The sequence below is a fragment of the Thalassophryne amazonica genome, chromosome 2, assembly GCF_902500255.1.
Source record: "Thalassophryne amazonica chromosome 2, fThaAma1.1, whole genome shotgun sequence".
NCBI classification, from domain to species: Eukaryota; Metazoa; Chordata; class Actinopteri; order Batrachoidiformes; family Batrachoididae; genus Thalassophryne; species Thalassophryne amazonica.
In genome coordinates, this window is record NC_047104.1 from 38,521,536 (window position 1) to 38,546,932 (window position 25,397).

Genomic DNA, 25,397 nt, shown 5'->3' on the forward strand with positions numbered 1-25,397 from the left:
CCATCAGGTTGGATGGGGAGCGTCGGTGCACAGCCATTTTCATATCTATTCAGGTCTCTCGCTGGGTCACTCAGGGACATTCACAGAGTTGTCCTGAAGCAACTCCTTTGATATCTTGGCTGTGTGCGTAGGGTCATTGTCCTGCTGAAAGATGAACCATCGCCCCAGTCTGAGTTCAAGAGCACTCTGGAGCAGGTTTTCACCCAGGATGTCTCAGTACATTGCTGCATTCATCTTTGTCTCAATCCTGACTAGTCTCCCAGTTCCTGCCACTGAGAAACATCCCTACAGCATGATGCTGCCATCACCATGCTTCACTGTAGGGATGGTGCCTGGTTTCCTCCAAACATGACGCCTGCCATTCACGCCAAAGAGTTAACATTAACATCACTTTGAGCAGATGGGATGAGTTCATCAGTGGAATCACCTGCTGGAGTCAGTGGCTGCAAATAAAGCTTGCACCCTCTTGGCCCTTTCTGGAATAGCTTCGACACTGCTGGTCTACTTAATTTACCATACAGGCCTGATTGGTGGATTGTTGCAGAGATGGTTGTCCTTCTGGAAGGTTCTCCTCTCTCCACAGAGGAATGCTGGCGCTCTGACAGAGTGAGCATCAGGTTCTTGGTCACCTTCCTGACTAAGGCCCTTCTCCCCCGATCGCTCAGTTTAGATGGATGGCCAGGTCTTGGAAGAGTCCATTTACAGATGATGGAGGCCGCTGTGCTCATTGAGACCTTCAAAGCAGCAGAAATATTTCTGTACCTTTCCCCAGACTTGTGCCTTGAGACAATCCCGTCTCAGAGGTCTACAGACAATTCCTTTGACTGCATGCTTTGTTTGTGCTCTGACATACTGTCAACTGTGGGACCTGATATGTAGACAGGTGTGTGTGTGTGTGTGTGTGTGTGTGTGTGTGTGTGTGTGTGTGTGTGTGTGTGTGTGTGTGTGTGTGTGTGTGTGTGTGTGTGTGTGAGAGAGTGAGTGTGTGTGAGAGAGTGTGTGTGTGTGTGTGTGTGTGTGTGTGTGTGAGAGAGTGAGTGTGTGTGAGAGAGTGTGTGTGTGTGTGTGTGTGTGTGTGTGTGTGAGAGAGTGAGTGTGTGTGAGAGAGTGTGTGTGTGTGTGTGAGTGTGTGTGTGTGTGTGTGTGAGAGTGAGTGTGTGAGAGTGAGTGTGTGAGAGTGAGTGACTTTCCAAAACTGAATTTACCCTAGGTGGCCTCCATTAAGCTGTAGCAATATCTCAAAGGTGATCTGTGGAAAGAGGATGCACCTGAGCTAAATTTTGGCTCAGGTGCATCCTGAGGCTGTGAACACTTATGTAGATGTGATCTCTTCGTTTTTTTTTTTTTTGTTTTTTTTTAAATAAACTTGCAAAAATCTCGAAAAACGTTCACGTGGTCATTGTGGGGTAAAAAGTATTTTCATCCATTTTGGATTAAGGCTGTAACATAATTATGGGAAAAGTGAAGAGCTGTGAATACTTTCTGGATGCACTGTATTTTGCTCATGCATTACTCAGGATTCAGCTTGAAATTTTTGTTCTGTTGTTGTTTTGACTGAGCAGTGATGATATTCCATTTGTGTCTTTGTGGCTTTTAGGTTATTGACCCAGTAGCTCCCAGATACACAGCTCTGTCCAGGTCCTATGTGGTTCCTGTTTCCATCCCAGAAGCTGTAGAGGAGATGAAGGAAGCAGCCAAACACCCAAAGGTTTCACCTCTCTGGACATTTTCAATAATACAGTTGTCTCCTCCAGCAACTGTGATGCCAATTCTGAAGCTGCTTTTTGTGTCCATCTAGAATGCTGAGGTGGGGATGAAGGAGGTTTGGTATGGTCCTCAAGTTCTGATTGAAGGTGCAGATGCTGAGACTTTGTCAGAGGGAGAGATGGTTACCTTCATCAACTGGGGCAACATCATCATCACCAAAATCAACAAGTGTGTATGATTTGAAGGATTAATATTATGATGGGTGACGTAATAGTGTCAGTAATTGCTAGCCCATAGAGCACGATAGAAAGCAGCATCTGTGTTGAAGCTGGTTGATTTTAGCATTTGAAATGCAAGAAAGGTTTGGGTGCTTCACACTGATGTGATTTTGAGTTGGGTAACATTTTTGCAGAGGGCTTATAAAGATGGTGGCTGTTTTGCTCATATGCTCACCTTTTTTCATCACTCAGAAGTCCAGATAATAAGGTTGCATCCATTGAGGCTCGTCTTAACTTGGAGAACAAGGACTACAAGAAAACTGCAAAGCTCACTTGGCTGGCTGACACATCCAGCGCCCCTCTGTCGCCTGTCATCTGCATCAACTACCAACCACTCATCTCCAAAGCAGTCATCACCAAAGATGATGACTTCAAAGAGTACATTAATAAAAACAGCAAGGTCAGCTCTCTACTGTGGGCGCATACATTTTACTTTGCGTTTGTCCTTTACATGAATTTTGTGGTTGGAATTTTATAAAAATTTTGGATTTTGCAGTTAGAGGAGAAAATGTTAGGAGATCCATGTTTAAAGAACCTGAAAAAAGGTGATATCATCCAGCTCCAGAGGCGGGGCTTCTACATCTGTGACCAACCTTATGAGCCAATCAGGTGAGACCATGGGGGGGGGGAAATGTATTTAATTTATTTATACACTGCCAAATCACTTTCACCCCAAGGCGCTAAACACAAACAAGATTTAAATAGTTACCCATAACATTAGCAAGTACATTAGCGACTGTGGTAAGGGCAAAACTTCCTCACGTTTTAATTGTAGATAAAACCCTCAAGCAAACCAGAATGGGTAAGGTGACCATCTGCTGTGGACATACTATCAAAAGAAGAACACAAGCATGCAGTGACACAAATGTTAGCGCTAAAGTACCACAAACCTTCTGATTTGTAGTGTTCACTACATCGTACATGCTTACATTTGTCGCATGTAGACATGTTTGTTGTTTGACTGAACAATTTGGGTTACCTATGGTCAGTAGTGCCTTGGTTTTCATACCTGGAGGGGAGCATATATTGTTTAGCCACATTCAACATGCTGTTCACTTATTTGTACTTGCTGTTCTGATATGTATATTATGCACTAATATCTGTATCCAAACTGGCTGCATTTGTAGTCCTAACAGCTGTAAGGAGAGTCCTTGTGTTCTGCTTTACATTCCGGATGGACACACCAAGGAGATGCCAACATCTGGATCCAAGGAAAAAAGCAAGAGCCAGGGTCCCAGCTCTACAGTAAGTGGTTTTCTGACTTCCAAGCTGTCTTTGAGGGGTTGCATTAACGTAGAAGTTATTTTATTTTTGGCATCTGTTACTGTGACGATGCTAAGTTACTGACAGTGGGTCTGAATGCATGTCCTTGCTTTCCAACAGTTTTAAAATGTTTTTGTAGAAAGCAATGTTGAACTTAATGGTGATATCTCAACAGTTCAACCAGCTGTGGTGATTAACTGGTTCTAGTTGGATCATCTGGAACACTTTCGTTTTACAATTTGACTTAGTTTTAACCTTCAAATCCCAGATGCCGCCGATTTACAGCTCACGCATGGGGAGCCAATGTTAGCCAGTTATTCAACTACAGGAACTTCAACGCGTAAGCTGTTAATGTCCAAGTTAAATTTTGGAGTTTTAATATCCATCACTCAGCATATGGAGAGCTTTCAGTTGAGCCTATTATGAACAAAAGGCAACAAACTTGAAAATTGTCCAGTTGTGAGCTGTAAATCAGCAGCCATCTTGGATTTAAAGGTCAAAACTAGGCCAAATTGTAAAACTCACATAAAATATGAATTTCTCAACCCCAAAAACTCCAGAAACAATATATTAAGCTGCAGTGTTGGCAAACCATTGAAAAACGAGTTTTCAAAATGGGCAACATCAGCCATTTTGGATCCCTCCCCCCCCCCCATGGCTTCCGTTCACACTTTTGCAAGGGACACCCCCTCCACTTTCATTAATTAACCTTTAAAGAAGACAAAAGAACTAAAAAACAAAACAGAAGTGCTTAAGATGACCCAACTATTACATGATAATGTAAAAAAAAATTACAGTATGCTACGGTCAAAGTTTTCACGTTTGCCTGCATTCAAACATGGTGTCCTTAGAAAAATTGTCTAACAGCTGTCATTGATGTTCAGTGTGATCCAGAGCTCTTAATGTAAAGTCGGTTTAATATGGTAACTGTTGGGATCCAATCATCCAGCTGTAGCTGGTGTGATTGTCCCTATTCTTATTGACTTTAATCAGAAATGTCATCTTTGCATAATGTACCCACGCCCATCTTCTTTTGCGTAAATGGATGGATATCGTCTTTCAGCCTGACCTTCCTGCCAAGAATACCTTAACCTCAGCCTTGAAAACTACCTCATCCCCACCTGGAGAGCTGTTCTCAAGTATTGCAGCTCAAGGTGAAGCTGTTCGCCAGCTAAAAGCTGCCAAAGCTCCAAAAGATGAAGTGGACAAGGCAGTTGAGCTGCTGCTTTCTTCAAAGGTATTTCTCCTGCCAGTAAAATCACTCAGCGGAACTTGTACATTTTTAACTAACGCCGGTTTGCGTCTCCCATCCTGAAGGCTCAGTTCAAGCAGCAAACAGGTTTGGACTACAAGCCAGGCATGACTCCACCTACCTCTGGACCAGCTGCACCCATCTTGTTGTCAGGCTCTGAATCGTGCCCATATACCCTTGTTGTCCAACAGGGGGAGCTAGTGAGGAAACTGAAGTTAGACCAGGCACCCAAGGTACCTGAACATCCATCCAGTCAATAATTCTTCTCAGTCTGGCTCTCACCTCATCACTTGTTTGTTCACCGCCATGAATGATTTGTGCCATCATGTCGTGTTCCTTTGTGCAGCTGTCCAGTGACTTATCAATGAGTTCAACACGCAGTTTGTCCGCTTTAACATCTGAAATTGTTTGTCCATCTGCGCTCGTGTCCCGTAAATTTGTCCAGTGATTGCTCATGTCCGCATGATGCATGCCAAACAAAATTGATCTTGTCAATGCGTGTTTGTAAGCAACAGTAGGCTAATGTGTTGACGGTATCAGGACCAGATTGATGTAGCTGTGAAGCAGCTCCTCACTCTGAAGGCAGAGTTTAAAAAGCTGACCGGTCAAGATTACAAACCAGGGATGGCCCCACCTGTCCCCACCTCCTCTGCGCCTTCTTCTGCACCTCCTTCCTCTTCTTTCTCCTCCTGCCCTGTCGGACTTTACCAGCGAGTCGCACAACATGGGGAGGTTGTGAGGAAGCTGAAGTCTGAAAAAGCACCAAAGGTACTGATATACAACTTCAGGGAAAATGGGAATGTCCTTAAGTTAAGAAATACTTAATTGTAAAACAGTGATGGTATAAAAACAAGAAATCTAAATTAGAAAATGCGGCTGGTTAAATCTCATGCTTGTCAGCAACTAAAGCATATTTGTAAATGTTGTTGCCATGGCTCAGGTGTGGTTGTTACAAAAAAAAAATCTCTCTTATTCAGTAGTTTATTTTCTATCGCAGACATGTTTTGTTGATTGCAGTGTACTCAGTGAGAGTAACTTACTGGAACGGTCAACCAGCCACACTCACTAAAAGCCAGAATTCAATTCAATCCAGAGTGCACCTGCTCTGGTCCAGAGTGCGCCGGCTCCGGTTCATGTCGGGTTTAGTCCAGCACCTGCTGCCTCTGGTCTCTATGAGAAGGTTGCTGAGCAAGGAGAAGTGATCAGGAAACTGAAGACTGAAAAAGCTCCAAAGGTGCGAGTGTAACTGTGACTTAGAGCTGTACCTTTTTAAAAAAAGAAAAAAGTTTAATTTTACAGCCAGTGTTTGTCCCATAAATCAGACTACAGTCCAAAGCTTTTCATCCGTTCTGTCTTGTAATAGTACACATGTTGTAGGAATGATAGCTGCCTGCTACAGCTAATCGTGGTGCTGACTGTACTACACCGGTTTGTGGGCATTGATTAAATGGTAGAAACTGTTTTTCTGGCTGACCCGCAGGACCAAGTCGATGCTGCCGTCAAGCAACTTTTGGAACTGAAGGCAGAGTACAAACAGCAGACCGGAGAGGACTACAAACCAGCACAACAAGCCCCACCTAGCCCTGCTCAGACCCAATCCAGCTCCTCCTCACAGACCCAGGACCTGTTCTCAAAAGTTGCTCAGCAAGGGGAGACCGTGAGGAAGTTAAAATCTGAGAAAGCTCCCAAGGTAAGGAACCCATCACAGTGTGAAGTGAAATAAGACAGCAGGGGACTGAAACAGCAACTGACCAGGAACCGTCATTTCAGGATCAGGTAGATGAAGCTGTGAAGCTTCTGTTGGACCTGAAGAACCAGTACAAGACCCTAACTGGAGAGGATTACAAACCCATCTCTGCAGCTGGAGCCGCTGCAGGGGAGTACAAAAACCGCAAAGAGAGAGAAAACAAATCCGAGAAACAGGGAGGAGGAGGAGGAGGGAAGAAAGCCAAAGGAGACAAAGCCAGTCATTACAAGGAGGTCCCAGGAGGAGCAGGAGGTGCAGGAGATGGTCAAGGACCCAAAAAACAAACACGGTGAGAAACAGAAAGCAGATAAATAGACGGAAGATGGTGAAGCCATGGATGGTTCAGAAACTGTACCAGATAACTCTGGTTTTGTTTCTGATTAGAGCTGCAAGATTTTGGGTAAACTGATAATCATCATTACAATAAAAATCACTTTACTGCAAAGACCTTGTGAAGAAATGTTTTTCATATGTGTCTTTTCTTTATTTGTAACATTTGTTTTGTAGAGATGAATGTCAGATGTTCTAACAGCTGAAGAACATTGAAATTGTTTACAATTAACTGTAGATGTAAATTCAGTGAAGTCTTGAAGCTAAACTGCCTTTGTGGAGTTTCATAGTACATTCAGTGTGTTTATTCTGGGAGATAAATGGTTTATTGCAGCATTAACATTTTGTATGGAGTGAAGCAGTGACCAGCTACAGAAGTGGTGCTTGAACTGTGGCCACAACTCGTAGCCGCTTAAAAAGATATTGTAGTGTTGCTGGAACAGAGCCTCGTACCTTCAGTTGTGACGTTGGACTCAGAGGATGGATCACCTGTCAACAAAAATGACCTGACATTTCTTTTAAATGTTTGATCTTTGGTGAGTTCAGCCGGTGTGGTCCTGGTGTTTGGTGCTTGTCTGGCTTTATGATAGCGCTGCACTACCCAATGCAAGATTTAAAAATTTCACATTGAAAATGGTCAAAATGCTGCTATAAGATGCAGAAAGTCAACAGTTTGTGTTAATCAGATCCACAGTTGTCAAACCAGTAATGATGATTATCTTTTTTTGCCCTCAGAGTGCAGCTCTATTTGTGTTGTGAAGCTTGTAGCACTTGGCAGACCTGCCAGATTTGTAGCCACAGCTCTGATTAGCAGTACTGATCCGGGAACGGCTTTATGTTCTGGTAGAATGCATGAGTTTTGATGATTATAACTGTAGTCTAACCCTACACGGTGTGACAGGTTGACGTTTTCATTTGTAGAACTACTCTCTTAATGGATTTGGGCATGTCTACTAGTGTCGTCATTAATTGAGTGGATGCTCTGAAGTTTACCATTGCATTGCTATAATGCCAAATAGTTCAAGTCTCATTATCTCCTGGCTGAGTAAGTAGTTATCATGGTCCTTTCAACAAGGTATGAAATGCATTTATCTTTTTTAATGAGATTTAAGTCAGTTTTGTCTTGCTGTAACACAAACATATAATACTGTAGAACTGCGCCCCTCCCCCCCGAAAAGCTTTTTCATCATGTTTTGTACTCAGTCCTATATTTAAACACCAGCTTCATATTTCAGTACACAATGTAATGCACAAGCAGTGATGTCCTCTGTGGTCACCAGACCTCACCTTTTTAAATGAAAGAAACTAGCAAACAAGCTTATTTCAAATTGCAGCTAACTTCAATAACACTTGTATCTTATTTCCATAATCCATCCAGCTTCTGCCAAACATACAGCAGGTAGCAGTGTTCAGCACGGCAGGAAGAGGCTTGTTTTTGTTTTGATCTAGGGCATCCAAATTGAATCCATTTAGCCTCATTATGTGGCCTTTCAGCTTGATGAGTTACAAGGTGATGGTTTTCCACAGGGCACATGCCTAGGTTTTCCCAAAGCAGGCCAGGACTGCTTGTTTAAAAGTATTAATGATTAAATCTTCACTATTCACCCAATGTGTTTAAATGTACGTAATTTAGAAATGACCACTTGGTTTTTCAGTTTGCATAATGTTGAAACCATTTTTGCTTTAAACAGCTTTCTCTCGTCAGGTTGGGTCTTGAGGCTAAGAAAGAAGAAAACTTGGCTGATTGGTACTCACAGGTAGGTTTGTGGGTCACTGCTTTTAAGACCTTAAGTGTTGTGTTTTTGTCATCTTAAAGTTTTCTTCAGTATAATGGTTTTCCTCCGCTCTAGGTCATCACTAAATCAGAAATGATTGAGTACTACGACGTCAGCGGCTGTTACGTGCTGCGACCGTGGGCCTTTGCCATCTGGGAGAGCATTAAGGATTTCTTTGACCGGGAAATTAAGAAGCTGGGTGTGGAAAACTGCTACTTCCCCATGTTTGTCTCCCAGGCTGCCCTGGAGAAAGAAAAGTCCCACATTGCGGACTTTGCTCCAGAGGTAATGGCAACTTTTTAAAGTGTCTTTGGCTTGTTCAAAATACAGTGAAGGATGTATTGCATGATTCTTAGTTAAACAGTGCAGCCAGGAAAAATCAAAATTGCTCAATTTTGTGGACGGGATAAGTTGCAAATGAATTGTAATATTTTGATCAGTAAATTTGTCTGAATCTCAAATGCACTGAGTGAGGGAATGCATCCATCCCATTCAGTTTCACTGAAGAACTCAAGAGCAACAAACGTGGCCATCCTCTATATCTCCAAATTTAAAGGGCATGTGATGAGGATGAGCTGCTTTTAAATTTGATGAACCTGATCAATACAAAAAAAAAACATCTTTGTTTTTCTTACTATCCATAGCCATGTCTGGATTTGTTGCAGGGAATAAGGTCACATGCGTGATGGAAATTTGGAACTGCTGGCCACCAAACCTACCACTGCTTGTATTGAAATTGTTACGCAAATGACAAATGGGCTGACTGAACCAAAGTATAAAACAAATGCAGCAGGACTCAAAGAACACGTGCGTCTCACATCGGTGTTGACTTCTTTTGCAGGTGGCCTGGGTAACACGTTCAGGGAAGACCGAGCTGGCAGAGCCCATTGCAGTCAGACCCACCAGTGAAACCGGTCAGAACATGATTATTAAAAAAGTGTTGTATTGTTTACACTGTTAGCTACTTTGTCTTACTTTGTACCAACCTGTGTTCTGCTTTGGTTGACTGTAGTGATGTACCCAGCCTATGCTAAATGGGTCCAATCCCACAGAGACCTGCCAATCAAACTTAACCAGTGGTGCAACGTTGTGGTCTGTGTCTTCCTCAGATACCTAAAAGCTGTTTCTCATTTTGAAAATCACAAGCTAGCTGAATGAAATTTGTACCCAAACTAACAATGCTCAGCATTTCAAGAAACCTTTTTTTTTTTTTTTTTTTACCCTTTGTTTTCTTCTATTCTTCTTGGGCCCTGTCCCTGTAGAGGTGGGAGTTCAAACACCCACAGCCCTTCCTCAGGACGAGGGAGTTCCTGTGGCAGGAGGGACATACAGCCTTTGCCACCAAAGAGGAGGCGGCTGAGGAGGTAAGAGGTGTTCAGTCATAGAGAATAATGTTGCTCGCCTGCGTTGTATCACTGTGTCAGCGCGGCTGAGGAGTTCAGGGGGACAGTTACTGCAGTCTGCTTCTGCAAGCACGCATTTTTCTGTTGTAACAAACTGAGCAGTAATTAATTGAGATACAGCAGAGTTTTAGGATTTTCCTGATGCTAAAACTTCATTTCTTTAATGTCACACAACCTGCTCCTGTTTACCTGATTAAAATAGTGTTAGTCTGCTCTCAATCAATCCCTCTCTCGCTGACCGTCTTTCCCCATCATGAATGATAACACAACGTCCGACCTACTGCTTACAGCCAACGTATTTATGTGTGCGTGCAGGTGCTGCAGATCCTGGATTTGTATGCCAGGGTGTATGAAGAGCTGATGGCGATCCCTGTGGTAAAGGGTAAAAAAACCGAAAAGGAGAAGTTTGCAGGAGGAGACTACACCACCACTGTGGAGGTTTATATCTCTGCCAGCGGGCGAGCCATCCAGGTATGAACCACGGGCAGGATCACTAAATGTGATCCTTCAGTCCTGATCTTTCTTGGGTTTGAATCTTGTCCTCATTTAATCAGTTACACACCACAATATAAATGTACAAGTACATATACGCCAGTCTATAATGGTAGGGTTTTTTTTTTTTTTTTGGACTCTATGAGTTTATCACGTTTTTAAACCATGAAAATTCAGTGAGATATATCTTCTGTTATACATACCAATTCTAAGGTACAACTCTACGAGTGTATACCTAAATATCTAAATAAAAAAAAAAGAAGAGTAGAGCCACTTAGGTGCCTTTTCTTGAGAACCAGGGATGGTAGGTTGAAAAGCTTTTTTTATCCCATGGGAACTCTCCCTACCCACCTAAGCGGCTTAAGAATATGGACAGCATGTACGAGGTCTATTAGAAAAGTATCTGACCTTATTATTTTTTTTCAAAAACCATATGGATTTGAATCACGTGTGATTGCGTCAGCCAAGCTTGAACCTTCGTGCGCATGCGTGAGTTTTTTCACGCCTGTCGGTTGCGTCATTCACCTGTGAGCAGGCTTTGAGTGAAGAGTGGTCCACCCCTCTCGTCGTTTTTTTCATTGTTTAGGAATGGCTCAGAGACTGCCGCTTTGCTTGATCAAAATTTTTTCAGAAACAGGGACATCAAAGTGGACACCATTCGAGAAATTCAGATGGTTTTTGGTGAAAAGTTTATGGGCTTCAAAGAGATTACGGAGTGTTACTGTTGCTTTAAGGACGGCCCAGAGCGACTGGTGGTGCACCGCGCTCCGAAGCCGCCATCGACAGGCTGAGCGACCATTTCATTTCTAAACGGATGGCTGTATGGATCCGTGACCATCGTGTGCAATTTCTCTGGTTATCACAAGAGCTGGACATCAACCATTTTCCGGCAGATTTCACTTTTAACAAGAGATTTTGTCTCGGAAAGCCGAGCGGAGGCTTCGCGCATCACGATGGATTCGCTACTGGAGCGAGACAAAACCACCTCCGTTTTGGTCTCACAGGACGGCTTTGAGATGGCGTTCAGACAGCTGTCGGTGGTTTTTCCATTGAGTGATTATCCGAGAAATTGTGGATGTGCCTGGACATGCCAGAACATGTCCTGTGAGGCTTCATCACGGCGTTGCTTTGCGCCATGTTGCGAAGCCTCCACTCCTCTTTCCATGACAAAAACTCCTGTAACAGTGGAATGTGCCGTTTATTTCCAAACTGGAAGCTGTGTTTTATCCGGGATGTCATCTGGCTAGCACAGGAATTGTGAAAAGACGTGGACATCAGCACTTTTTCAGCACGAGACAGACGTGCGGAGGAATTCCGTAACCATTTGTAAAATCCAGGCGGCTTTTGGTGCCTTTCAGTTGAGTGAGTATCTGAGGAATTGTTTAACAGCAGGGCAGGTTCCAACTTGTCCTTAAGGCTTCCAACGGAGGTGTTTTTCCTGTGGCGGGCGCGCGGCGCCGGCTGCGAGCCAACGCACCAATCCGTCCGCACGTCTTTCATTAAAAAAAAAAATCTCCTTTAACAGTGGAATGTCCGGATAAACTGCTGATTCCGAGCTCTTCTGAAACTTCTCTGTTCTCTCACGATGTCCTGGGTCAACAGAGGCTTAAATTTGGAGGTTTTCAGCTTGAAACAGGATGACGACGTCGCCTTGGAGCGCTGCGCGACGTCCCGCTCCGTGGGAAGTCCTTACAGTGATAAACAATCCAAAATCTCTCATCAGCCGTTAAAATTTTCACCAAAAACCAGCTGAATTTCTCGAATGATGTCCACTCGGATGTGCCTCACAGTTTTTGAAAAAATTTTGATCAAGCACAGCGCCAGTCTCTCAGCAACTTCTCAGACAAAGGAATTCCGACGAGGGGGCTGGACCACTCCTTCCACAAGGCGTGTTCACAGGCGAATGACGTCACCGACAGGCGTGAAAAAACTCTCGCATGCCCACGAGGGTTCAAGCTTGGCTGATGTAATCAGACGTGATTCAAATCCATATGGTTTTTAAAAAAAATAATAAGGTCGGATACTTTCCTCACAGACCTCGTATAATCATACAGGAGAAGATTGTAGTATATATCTACCTAGTATGTAGACTTGTTGTAAAACTAAATTATAGCTAGTAGGCTAAACTATAAATATGATGTAATATGATAGTAATATGATGTAATATGTTTTAGGTATATACAGTGGAGTAAAAAAGTATTTAGTCAGTCCCAGATTGTGCAAGTTCTCCTACTTAGAAAGATGAGAGAGGTCTGTAATTTTCATCATAGGTACACTTCAACTATGAGAGACAAAATGAGTGAGAAAAAAATCCAGGAAATCACATTGTAGGATTTTTAAAGAATTTATTTGTAAATTATGGTGGAAAATAAGTATTTGGTCAATAACAAAAGTTCAACTCAGTACTTTGTAACATAATCTTTGTTGGCAATGACAGAGGTCAAACGTTTCCTGTAAGTCTTTGCCAGGTTTGCACACACTGTATCTGGTATTTTGGCCGATTCCTTCATGCAGATCTCCTCTGGGCAACACGGACTTTCAACTCCCTCAACAAGTTTTCTATGGGGTCGAGGTCTGGAGACTGGCTCAGCCACTCCAGGACCTTGACATGCTTTTTACGGAGCCACTCTTTCTTTGCCAAAACGGTGTGTTTGGGATTATTGTCATGCTGGAAGACCCAGCCACGTTGCATCTTCAATGCTCTCACTGATGGAAGGAGGTTTTGGCTTAAAATCTCACGATACATGGCCCCCTTCATTCTTCCCTTAACACGGATCAGTCGCCCTGTCCCCTTTGCAGAAAAAGAGCCCCCAGCATGATGTTTCCATCCCCATGCTTCACAGTAGATATGGTGTTCTTGGAATGCAACTCAGCATTCTTCTTCCTCCAAACACAATGAGTTGATTTTTTTGTTTTTTTTTTTTACCAAAAAGTCCTATTTTGGTTTCATCTGACCACATGATATTCTCCCAATCCTCTTCTGGATCATCCATATGCTCTCTGGCCAACTTCAGACGGCCTGGACATGTACTGGCTTAAGCAGGGGGACACGCCTGGCACTGCAGGATTTGAGTCCCTCTCTGAGTAGTGTGTAGCCTTTGTTACTTTGGTTCCAGCTCTCTGCATGTCATTCATCAGGTCCCTCCATGTAGTTCTGGGATTTTTGTTCACCGTTCTCATGATCATTTTGACCCCATGGGATGAGATCTTGCGTGGAGCCCCAGATCGAGGGAGATTATCAATGGTCTTGTATGTCTTCCATTTTCTTACAATTGATCCCACAGTTGATTTATTCACACCAACCTGCTTGACTATTGTAGATTCACTCTTCCCAGCCTGGTGCAGGTCTACAATGTTCTTCCTGGTGTCCTTCGACAGCTCTTTGGTCTTGGCCATGGTTGAGTTTGGAGTCTGACTGTTTGAGGCTGTGGACAGGTGTCTTTTATACAGATAACGAGTTCCAACAGATGTCATTAATACAGGTAACAAGTGGAGGACAGAAGAGCTTCTTAAAAGAAGTTGTTACAGGTCTGTGAGAGCCAGAAATCTTGCTTGTTTGTGGGTGACCAAATACTTATTTTCCACCACAATTTACAAATAAATTCCTTAAAAATCCTACAGTGTGATTTCCTGGATTTTTTTGTCTCATTTTGTCTGACTCCAGCAGGTGATTTCACTGATAGAATCAGTTAATCAGTGAAATCACATGGTGGAATCAGTGGCTGCAAAGAAAACCTGCACCCTCTTGGCTCTTTCTGAAACAAGTTGCCCACCCCTGGTCCAGTGTCTTTTGGAAGGGGTGGGAGGTGTTGTCCATAATTTCCAGCTGTTAGGCAGCATTCTGTCCTCAGCCACCTCTTCCAGGTTGGCAGGCTTGGAGCTAGCAACAGACCCTGCTTTTTTGACCATTTTATTCACTCTGTTGGTGTCCTTTACTTTGATGCCTACACCCCAGCAGACCACAGCAAAGTAGATGACACACAGCAACAGACTGATAGAACATCTGGAGCATCCTGTTACATACACAAAGGATCTGAGCCTCCTCAGGAAGTAAAGCCGGCTCAGGCCCTTCTTGTAGACGGCCTCTGTGTTTTTAGACCACTCCAGATTATTGTCCAGGTAGATGCCCAGATACTTATATGATGGGACCATGTCCACATCAGTCCCACTGATGCAGACTGGAGAAGGCTAGGGCTTGTTCTTCCTGGAATCTACCACCACCTCCTTTGTCTTTGCCACATTCAGATGTAGGTGATTCTCCCCACACCACCTCACAAACTGGCCAACCAGGTCCCTATGCTCATCCTTCTGACCATTTTCCACACACCTAACTATGACCATGTCATCAGAAAATTTCTGTAGATGACACAAATCAGTGCAGTACTTAAAGTCTGCAGTATAGGCTGTGAAAAGGAAGAGAGATAGAACATTTCCCTGGGGGGCTACGATGTTACTGGTGAGAAGCTCAGACACACAGCTCTGTAGCATCATGAACTGTGGTCTGCCCGTCAGTCAGTGATGCATATGACCAGGAGAACATCCACCTGCATTTTCTCCAGTTTCGCCTTCAGCAAACTAGGCTGGATGGTGTTAAAGGCATGGGAGAAATCCAAAAACATGACGTGGATTGTGGTGTTGGGTCATACTGTAGTAGAAGACATACCGCAAACCAGCCGCTAACTAGAGCATAATAGGTGCTAATTAGAGCTATTGTTTAGTCACTAGCCTTAGCAGTCTGCCTCTCGGTAGGAGGGGTCTGGTTCGGTTTAAAACTCCAGCTTCTGTTTATTCTTCTCTACAAGAGTCTAGACAGAAGTCAGACTACCAGAGCAAGAATTTTAGCTGAGGAAGTTTCTGCGATTTGAAGCGAAATGTCCTCACGTCAAGCAACCCAGTCCAGTCGAAGATTCAAGCTTCTTTACTATCCGCAAACCAAATAAACCAAAGAAAAAGTGTCGTCCATTGAAAATTTGATGGAAATACTGTATGTCTTCAGTCTTCCCACAGTTCTCTTGTCTCACAGAAATATGGCTTCCCAAAGTTTAGGTTTTGTGAAAATGTGAAAAGCATTATTTTTCTGATATATTATAGACTAAATAATTACCAGATTAATTTCAGCTGAAAATGTATTATCACAAATAAGGGAAACTTGTTTCGCAGAAGTTTAAAATAAATGCATGAATTAATTAAAAAGCAAAGGTTACTTGTCTCATAAATACATCAAATAAAAACTGTTGATTAAATTTATCTTACAAAATATTCTAAGATCCTTTACATTAATTATTAAAGTTAAAAAGCAAACATCAGTAGTGCTCGCCCTGGTTTATTGGTTCTTAATAAATATTTAAAAATGTAAATATTTCAGGAACCCTAACCATTTCTACTGCTTTGGGTATTCTCAGGGTGCTACATCCCACCACCTTGGTCAGAATTTCTCCAAAATGTTTGAGATTATGTTTGAAGATCCGAAGAACCCGGGCCAGAAACAGCTGGTCTATCAGAACTCATGGGGAATCACAACCAGGACCATTGGCGTCCTGACCATGGTCCATGGAGACAACATGGGACTCGTGCTGCCACCCAGGGTGGCCTGCCTGCAGGTACACAAGGCACAGACTTGGAAATGTTGCACATCTGGGGCCTCGTGTATACAGTTTCCGTATGCACAAAAACGTGGCGTACGTCCGTCTCCATGCAAATGTTCCAATGTATCAAAAGTGAATCGACTGTGGAAATGTGCAGTGCATCACGCAAAAATCCTGGCTTGCGTACACACATTTCTACAGCTATTATTCCACTGCAGACATGTAAAGTTGATGCTGGGAAACTGTTAATAGTGTGAGAACAAGAAGTCATCAGAGTGATGTGCACGTCAGAGACACACTTATTGAACAATTAACACACCCACGTGTTCGCAATTATATTGGTGGACATAAAAGCATGCGCAGTGATGCATAAAATGTCATTAACAATAGCTGCATTAGCATTGTTAGAGGACCTTGTAAATGGTACAATCTAACATGAGTGTGCAGTCAGGGAATGCAAGGATTTACTTGCAAATTACGATAATCGGCTAATAAGCTGATTTTGATTACCAAGGCCAGTGTTACTGGAGTTGTGTGCAGAAAGCAGCCGGCCCAGAGCACAATACGGAGGGCAGCCAGGGTTTGTCTGTACCCACACAGCTACTGACCATGCCGGGCATCCTGGCAACAGGGGCATAACTATTTACGTGAATTTGGATATTTAAATAGAGGCATGGAGAGGGAGGCGCTTGGTGCATGAGCGCTCAATTCCACGCGTTCAGTTGGATGTACAAACAGAGCATGCTTGGATCCATGCGTATGCACACTTTGATACATCTGAATTTTTTTGTGCTTATGCCAGTTTGTGTTTTGTAATAAGCCATGTTTCAGTAAATCCATGCACGTCTTTGTACGAGGGCTGTCAATAAAGTATAGGTCCTTTTTATTTTTTTCAAAAACTATATGGATTTCATTCATATGTTTTTACGTCAGACATGCTTGAACCCTCGTGCGCATGCGTGAGTTTTTCCACGCCTGTCGGTGACGTCATTCGCCTGTGAGCACTCCTTGTGGGAGGAGTCGTCCAGCCCCTCATCGGAATTCCTTTGTCTGAGAAGTTGCTGAGAGACTCACGCTTTGTTTGATCAAAATTTTTTCTAAACCTGTGAGACACATCGAAGTGGACACGGTTCAAAAAATTAAGCTGGTTTTCAGTGAAAATTTTAACAGCTGATGAGAGATTTTGAGGTGATACTGTCGCTTTAAGGACTTCCCACGGTGCGAGACGTCGCGCAGCGCTCTAAGGCACCGTCATCAGCCTGTTTCAAGCTGAAAACCTCCACATTTCAGGCTCTATTGATCCAGGATGTCGTGAGAGAACAGAGAAGTTTCAGAAGAAGTCGGTTTCAGCATTTTATCCGGATATTCCACTGTTAAAGGAGATTTTTTTAATGAAAGACGTGCGGACGGGTCGGGATGCAGCCGGCGCGGTGCGGCGGCACAGGAAAAACACCTCCGTGTTGATAACCATTTGTAAAATCCAGGCGGCTTTTGATGGCTTTCAGTGGAGTGAGTATATGAGAAATTGTTTAACAGCTGGACATGTTCCAACTTGTCCTTAAGGCTTCCAACAGAGGTGTTTTTCCTGTGGCGGAGCGTCGCGGTGGCTGCGAGCCGACGCTGCAATCCGTCCGCACGTCTTTCATTAAAAAAATCTCCTTTAACAGTGGAATATCCGGATAAAATGCTGAAACCGACTTCTTCTGAAACTTCTCTGTTCTCTCACGACGTCCTGGATCAATAGAGCCTGAAATGTGGAGGTTTTCAGCTTGAAACAGGCTGACGACGGCGGCTGAGAGCGCTGCGCGACGTCTCGCTCCGTGGGAAGTCCTTAAAGCGACAGTATCACCTCAAAATCTCTCATCAGCCATTAAAATTTTCACTGAAAACCAGCTTAATTTTTCGAACCGTGTCCACTTCGATGTGTCTCACAGGTTTAGAAAAAAGTTTGATCAAACAAAGCGCCAGTCTCTCAGCAACTTCTCAGACAAAGGAATTCCGACGAGGGGCTGGACGACTCCTCCCACAAGGAGTGCTCACAGGCGAATGACGTCACAGACAGGCGTGGAAAAACTCACGCATGCGCACGAGGGTTCAAGCATGTCTGACGTAAAAACATATGAATGAAATCCATATAGTTTTTGAAAAAAATAAAAAGGACCTATACTTTATTGACAGACCTCGTACATGAGGCCCCTGATTTAAAAAAAAGAAAAAAGAAAATGCATAAAAATACTAATCTGAAAAAGCTTTAAAAATAAATCAGTTGTATATGAACAGGCTCATTCATAATTAACACTTGTGAAATAATAGCACAGAGTATGTAGTTAAAGGTGTGTGCACCCCCCCTTCCCCAGGTTGTCATTATTCCATGTGGAATCACAGCGTCTCTGAAAGAGGAGGACAAGGAGGCGCTGTTGGCGCAGTGCTCTAAATACTTGAGGCGTCTCCAGGATGCCGGCATCAGGGTGAAGAGTGACCTCCGGGACAACTACTCACCAGGATGGAAGTTCAACCACTGGGAGCTGAAGGTCTGTCATAATGACAATTACAGCAGTTTTGACTTGGATCTGTAATGCAGTATGTCAACATTAAATGTCAGGGACGATATAAAAAATGCTTTAGTACAAAGGCTGCAGTTAGTTGAAACAACCAACCACAGCTGCTCCACTGAACACTTTGTGCATCTTAGGGGGTTCCTGTCCGTCTGGAACTTGGTCCTAAGGACATGCAGCAACAACAGTGTGTTGCGGTGAGGAGAGACTCTGGGGAAAAGGTCACCATTCCTGAGGCTGAGGTGGAGAAGCGGCTGGCCGCTATGCTGGAAGACATCCAAAACGGCCTTTACAACAAGTAGGTTTGAGCACCAGAAGCAGTGTGTCTCCTCTGCATGTTCTGGGCTTTGATCACAAGCATCAGTATGTCAAAGAAAACCCACTGTGATAACAGACTGTTTCATCAGGTTATTCAGAGGAATCATTCCACAGCAACTTGTCTTGACCTTTGTTGCAGGAAAACCTGATAGTCCTTCCTGCTCACTCCACTAGAGAGAACTGCAGTAGCTCATTATTATGTAATAAAGCACATCTTGTTTTAAGGCAAATGATGTATTTGGATGTATATTTATTTTTTAAATATCTTCAATCTCAATCTGAATATAAATCTCTTAAATTGTAATCTGAATGAAATAAAAAAATATAAATCCTAAATGTTCAATTCTTTAAAGCTACAGTGTGTAGGACTTAGTGCCATCTAATGGTGAGGTTGGAGAATCTTGTTCATCAGAACTTGTATCTTATTCACAATTGATCCACACCAGAAGTATTTTGCTTTGTTCATTGGTCAGCAATGGGCAGCAAGACAGATGGATGTCTACATATCAATCCCCCCCCCTTCTGCTGACAACACATTTTATATATACATATATAATTGAAAAAAAGTTGTTATAAGTGGAGGCCATTTCTCGTCTACCATGCGCTGTCTGTTCTCTGAGGTGTAACTATCAACAGCCACAAATGGTTTAAGATGTGCTTTTATTTTGTGCAGTAAATATGGATCAGTTAGTAGTAAAGTGACGGCTGCAAACCTTAGTAATGCTCATGTATGATTCGGTTGCATACGCTCGTTTTGCAGTCTGAAAAGAAACTCCTACAGACCTAGTTTGACATTGTGCATTTTTAGTAAATCCAAACAGCAGTTTTGTTTTTGTTTGTAGACCATGATTTATTAATTAATTTTTTTGGATACACAATTGTTGTGGCTATTGTGTCTTGCAGTCAGTTGGCCTCACACAGACTGTTTTGTGTGTGTTCATTAGAGCTTTGGCTGACCTTACGAGTCACATGGTGGCTGCGGACACATTGGAGCAGTTCCAGAAGGAGTTGGATGATGGAAAGGTGAGGAACATGAGCAGCATTCAGCTCAAGATGTTTCATAATGTAAGCACACGGTGCAAATGCTGACCTGCATGTTTGTTTTGCGCAACAGATTGTCCAGATCCCATTCTGTGGAGAAATTGAGTGTGAGGACTGGATCAAGAAAACCACTGCCAAGTACGTGCAACCCGCCATCAGGAATTCAAGTTCACCTTCCGACAGGCGATGACTACATACATTTGTTCATGCAGCGCTGAGGAGAGCGCTAGTGACAGTTTTTAAAAAGTGAACTGCTCTACACTAGCTGTTCCCAAATTTGAGAACACACTGAAATATGAAAACCTCTTTTCACAGTTTTGAGACTAAAATGTTGTGTGTGGGTGTGTGTATAAAGTAGGCCTCATATGTTTATTACTTCAAATTATATTAAATAAAAATCCCCAACATTTTTTTAGCTCATTTCAAAATTGAAAATCAGTGTTTTTGTTTTTTTTTTAATGACCATCCATGACCCAGCTACCTGATGGGCTCTGCAGGTGCTCCACAGCCCACACTTTGGGAATCAATGCTGTATGCTGTCACTCTCTATTAAATCAAGACTTTGAGGAGAAAAAAATGCACAATGCGAAGCATCAGTTATTTCTGTCTAGTTCGTACTTGTTTATTTTGAGTGTTTGATGTTTCATCCAGTAAGGAGTCTGTGTGTTCTGTTCTGTGTTAACAGGGACCAGGACCTGGAGCCTGGAGCTCCATCTATGGGGGCAAAGAGCCTGTGTGTCCCCTTTAAACCCCTGAGAGCACTGCAGCCTGGTCAGATGTGTGTAAGCGGCAAAGAGCCTGCTCAGTTTTACACCCTGTTCGGACGCAGTTACTGAAGTCCTGCAGCACGAACGTTCCAGTCTGAAAGAACTCTTCTGTACTTTGTATCTCCTCTGGGGTCTTGTGGGTTGATGGCCATATAGACGTGAATCAGCGACGGTGTTTAGACTGGGAACTTTTTTTAACGCGTTACAACACTTTGAACGGTAAATAAAAATGGGCAGAAAACTTTTCTGTTGCAATCTGAGAAGCAGCAGTTCTCTTGGTTACTAAGATCAGGAGTTTCTAATCTCGAAATTAGAAACTCTCAAAAGATGGTTGTTTGGGAATTCTCATCAGGGGCCTGACCTAGTGTAGAAAACGTTTCAAGTCTGAAGGTTTAGATAACAAACGTGTCAGCTGGATTGTGTTAATGACTGTAGTCAGGATATTTTCTTTAACACCATACATGATTCTGATGTCAAAACAGAAAATCTCGTCTTTCTTGGATGTATAACTTCAGTGCATGTGCAAGAAAGGATTTTGATCACGTGTGGGTGTTACAGTCTGAAATGTTTGCCCTGGAAAGGAGAGGCAATGCTGAAGTGTTTCAAATTCAGAATTTACTGTTGGTGGTCATCATACAAGCAGCAGTGAGCACCAGACTTCTGCTTTAGAAATGAAACAAAATGACAAACAAGCTTATTTCAAGCTACATATAACTTCAAAACCACACATATGTGGACAGTTGCACAAATTATTTCCTTTGAAGGGCCATAAATTAATCTGAATGGAGCCACCAGCCAAAAGTAAAAGCTGATGTGTGAATTACATGTGTACATTTAAATGTATTCATAGTAATACTTTATTTCAGACTCACAAATGGTCCCATTAAATGCATACCGTAATTTCCAGACTATAAGCCTTTACATTTTTCACACACTTTGAACACTGTGGCTTTTACAATGAAGTGGCTAATTTATTGATTTTTACAGGCTTTTTCATAAGTCAAAATATGTCAGTTGATGCTGTCAATTGATTTCCTGAAAGCTGCACTCCTCATGCTGTGTAAATTCACACACACTGTAAATATAAGGTCTTTACCCATTCATTTTAGTGACGAAAAGTCCCTTTCCGGCACTTTGCTCCAGAGTTGGGTCGTCACATCAGTTAGTGGAGTGGAACCTTCTCCCCCCACCCTTCCAAGCCAGTTACCTGTCTTGGTGCAGCAAGTCATAAAAGTCACAGCGCCTCATTAACGTCTCATTTACCACAGCCTCCATCCGATCCTGGCTGCACACGATGAAAGTTAGAAAAAGAAAAGTTAAAATTACTCAGTTCTCTGTGTGGAGCAGAGACACCATGTGTGCGCTGGATGACGTGCGCATCAATATTTACATGTAACACTTCAGGGGAAAAGGCATTTATGGTATGTATTTACGGTAATTAAAAAATAAAAAAAAATCTAACATCTTTCTGTGTAAATATCTTATGTTACAACGTAGAGACGTGGCTTATAGACAAGTGCGGCCTATTTATGTTCAATTTTTTTTTTTTTATTGGTGGGTGCGGCTAATATTCAGGTGCGCTCTATAGTCAGGAAATTATGGTTAAAAACAATAAAACAGACATAAGAAGTTTGTATAAAGGCCCCAGTGTTGCCAGAGAGTGAGTCCCAAAAGCAGTTTGTCCTCCAGTTTTTCTTCTGTTCTTGACGGATTTTGATTCTGATGATATTTGGTTCATCTTAGCACTGTCCACAATATTTCCCCCACAGAATGTTTTAATTTTAGGGGAAATAGACTTTTTTTTTTTTTAGGTAAATCTGAAATTCATGACAAAACACTGCTTCACCTTCAGTTTTAAATTATTATTATTATTATTGATTCTCATAGTTTTGTAGACTTTATCTAAGCACTACCAACAATTCTTCCTCAGAATTTTTTTAATTAAAGTTTTGGCATGTTCCTGAATTGCATGGTTGCTGAGTTAACAATTCACCAAAATAAGATTCAAACAGCTTTATTGATCCCTAAAAGGGCAATTTACTGATTTACAGATTGATAACCTGGTGCTTCTGGTTTAATTTAAAAATATTGAAAAATGCTGACATAACTCAGAAAATTTACAGCTATTTGTAAACGATTTTATTTACAGTATGACTTTTTTTTTTTTTTTTTTTTGTCAGCTGTGGGGAAATAGTGTCTGGAAAATAAGCCTGGATGAGGTTTGTGTCATTGATGCTCTGGTCCACAAGTAATTTTTAGCAGAAATATATATTTTTAATAAGAATGAAATGTAATGCTAAAGTGGGGCCGTGGGACATGTCATTGACTAATGAATTTAGGAATGTCAAGCTGCGTGTTGGACAAATACTTGTTAAAACAGTGAAATGGTATCAACAGTTGAGGAGGGCAGTGTTCACATTGAATCCCTCGATTAACACAGTTACTGCTTTATTAGGTACTCAATGTAAAGCAGTGCAATCCAGTATGACTACCCTGTCCTTACTGATTGTAGCTGCGTCACCCAAATCACAGCAGCTCCAGGGACTGCTAGACTCTAGTACATTATATATATTTTTTTTTAGTCAACATATTTTGAAAAAAAAAATTAGAAAAATTTGTGTGTCAAGGTTAAATTTGATATACAAGGTAACTTCATGAAGGCTTCTGGCAAATTCAACTGTGGCCACACTTATACTCAACAAAAATATAAACGCAACACTTTTGGTTTTGCTCCCATTTTGTATGAGATGAACTCAAAGATCTAAAACTTTTTCCACATACACAATATCACCATTTCCCTCAAATATTGTTCACAAACCAGTCTAAATCTGTGATAGTGAGCACTTCTCCTTTGCTGAGATAATCCATCCCAACTCACAGGTGTGCCATATCAAGATGCCGATTAGACACCATGATTAGTGCACATGTGTGCCTTAGACTGTCCACAATAAAAGGCCACTCTGAAAGGTGCAGTTTTGTTTTATTGGGGGGGGGATACCAGTCAGTATCTGGTGTGACCACCATTTGCCTCATGCAGTGCAACACATCTCCTTCGCATCATCCGTGAAGAGAACACCTCTCCAACGTGCCAAACGCCAGGGAATGTGAGCATTTGCCCACTCAAGTCGGTTACAACGACGAACTGGAGTCAGGTCGAGACCCCGATGAGGAGGACGAGCATGCAGATGAGCTTCCCTGAGACGGTTTCTGATAGTTTGTGCAGAAATTCTTTGGTTATGCAAACCGATTGTTTCAGCAGCTGTCCGAGTGGCTGGTCTCAGACGATCTTGGAGGTGAACATGCTGGATGTGGAGGTCCTGGGCTGGTGTGGTTACACGTGGTCTGCGGTTGTGAGGCTGGTTGGATGTACTGCCAAATTCTCAGAAACGCCTTTGGAGACGGCTTATGGTAGAGAAATGAACATTCAATACACGAGCAAGAGCTCTGGTTGACTTTCCTGCTGTCAGCATGCCAATTGTACGCTCCGTCAAATCTTGCGACATCTGTGGCATTGTGCTGTGTGATAAAACTGCACCTTTCAGAGTGGCCTTTTATTGTGGACAGTTTAAGGCACACCTGTGCACTAATCATGGTGTCTAATCAGCATCTTGATATGGCACACCTGTGAGGTGGGATGGATTATCTCAGCAAAGGAGAAGTGCTCACTATCACAGATTTAGACTGGTTTGTGAACAATATTTGAGGGAAATGGTGATATTGTGTATGTGGAAAAAGTTTTAGATCTTTGAGTTCATCTCATACAAAATGGGAGCAAAACCAAAAGTGTTGCGTTTATATTTTTGTTGAGTATAGATTCTAATTCTGGCCACTAGGGGGCTAATCTCAGAATCCATGTGTATCTGTTGTGTAGTATGAGAAGGTGGAAATTTCCAGAGATAAAGCTGGACCAAATCAGGATTCTGGAACTGCGTAAGACTTATGGAATAGTGCCATGATGTTGTCTGGATGCAGAAGTATTCTTCCAATTTCCAGACTTCTCATGGATTCCAAAAAATGAAACCCCAAACCATTAAAGTAATTTGGAAGGTTGCGCGGCAGCTGAGACATGGGGTTTAGAGCCTTTTTCTACAACCCCAATTCTAATGAAGTTGGGACATTGTGTGAAATGTAAATAAAAGCAGAATACGACTTGCAAATCCTCGTCAACCTATATTCAATTGAATGCACCACAAAGACAAGATCTTTAATGTTCAAACTGGTAGATGTTTTTGTGCCAATATTTGCTCATTTTGAAATTGATGCCTGCAACACATTTCAAAAAACTGGGAGAGTGGCAACAAGAGAATTGGAAAGTTGATGAATGCTCAAAGAACACCTGTTTGGAATATTACACAGGTGAACAGGTTAATTGGAAACAGGTGAGTGTCATGATTGGGTATAAAAGGAGCATCCCCAAAAGGCTCAGCTGTTCACAAGCAAAGATGGAGTGAGGATCACCACTTTGTGAACAACTGCATGAAAAAATAGTCCATTTTAAGAACTGTTTCTTAATGTTCAGTTGCAAGGAATATAGGGATTCCATCATCTACAGTCCATAATATAATCAGAAAATTCAGAGAATCTGGAGAACTTTCTACATGTAAGCAGCAAGGCCGAAAACCAACATTGAATGTTCATGACCTTCGATCCCTCAGGCAGCACTGCATTAAAAACCGACATCATTGTGTAAAGGATCTTACCGCATTCAGAAAACCATTGTCAGTTAACACAGTTTGTCACAAAATCTACAAGTGCAAGTTAAAACTCTACCATGCAAAGCGACAGCCATACATCAACAACATCCAGAAACGCCGCCACCTTCTCTGGGCCTGAGCTCATTTGAAATGGACAGACGCAAAGTGGAAAAGTGCGCTGTGGGCTGAT

The 25,397-nt window shown here is 42.4% G+C and overlaps 1 protein-coding gene across 7 annotated transcripts in view; it reads left to right on the forward strand.

Annotated features, from left to right (window-relative positions):
* Window positions 1–21,398, forward strand: part of eprs1 (glutamyl-prolyl-tRNA synthetase 1) — a 57,122-nt gene extending 35,724 nt beyond the window's left edge. For 2 of the 7 annotated variants that reach the window (XM_034185089.1, XM_034185112.1), the window contains 22 exons: window positions 1,598–1,708; window positions 1,799–1,935; window positions 2,178–2,385; window positions 2,482–2,594; window positions 3,113–3,230; window positions 4,294–4,480; window positions 4,561–4,733; window positions 5,041–5,268; window positions 5,981–6,190; window positions 6,271–6,536; window positions 8,283–8,334; window positions 8,428–8,637; window positions 9,194–9,266; window positions 9,365–9,444; window positions 9,615–9,716; window positions 10,071–10,226; window positions 15,650–15,847; window positions 18,190–18,363; window positions 18,525–18,685; window positions 19,650–19,728; window positions 19,820–19,884; window positions 20,432–21,398. In XM_034185089.1, the coding sequence (XP_034040980.1) occupies window positions 1,598–1,708; window positions 1,799–1,935; window positions 2,178–2,385; window positions 2,482–2,594; window positions 3,113–3,230; window positions 4,294–4,480; window positions 4,561–4,733; window positions 5,041–5,268; window positions 5,981–6,190; window positions 6,271–6,536; window positions 8,283–8,334; window positions 8,428–8,637; window positions 9,194–9,266; window positions 9,365–9,444; window positions 9,615–9,716; window positions 10,071–10,226; window positions 15,650–15,847; window positions 18,190–18,363; window positions 18,525–18,685; window positions 19,650–19,728; window positions 19,820–19,884; window positions 20,432–20,582 (3,252 nt within the window). In that variant the 3' untranslated portion in view covers window positions 20,583–21,398. Of the gene's footprint in view, window positions 1–1,597; window positions 1,709–1,798; window positions 1,936–2,177; window positions 2,386–2,481; window positions 2,595–3,112; window positions 3,231–4,293; window positions 4,486–4,560; window positions 4,734–5,040; window positions 5,269–5,980; window positions 6,191–6,270; window positions 6,537–8,282; window positions 8,335–8,427; window positions 8,638–9,193; window positions 9,267–9,364; window positions 9,445–9,614; window positions 9,717–10,070; window positions 10,227–15,649; window positions 15,848–18,189; window positions 18,364–18,524; window positions 18,686–19,649; window positions 19,729–19,819; window positions 19,885–20,431 lie in introns of all 7 variants that reach the window. The other 5 variants (XM_034185106.1, XM_034185117.1, XM_034185098.1 and 2 more) reach the window with 4 other exon arrangements.
* Window positions 21,399–25,397: the final 3,999 nt, after the last annotated feature.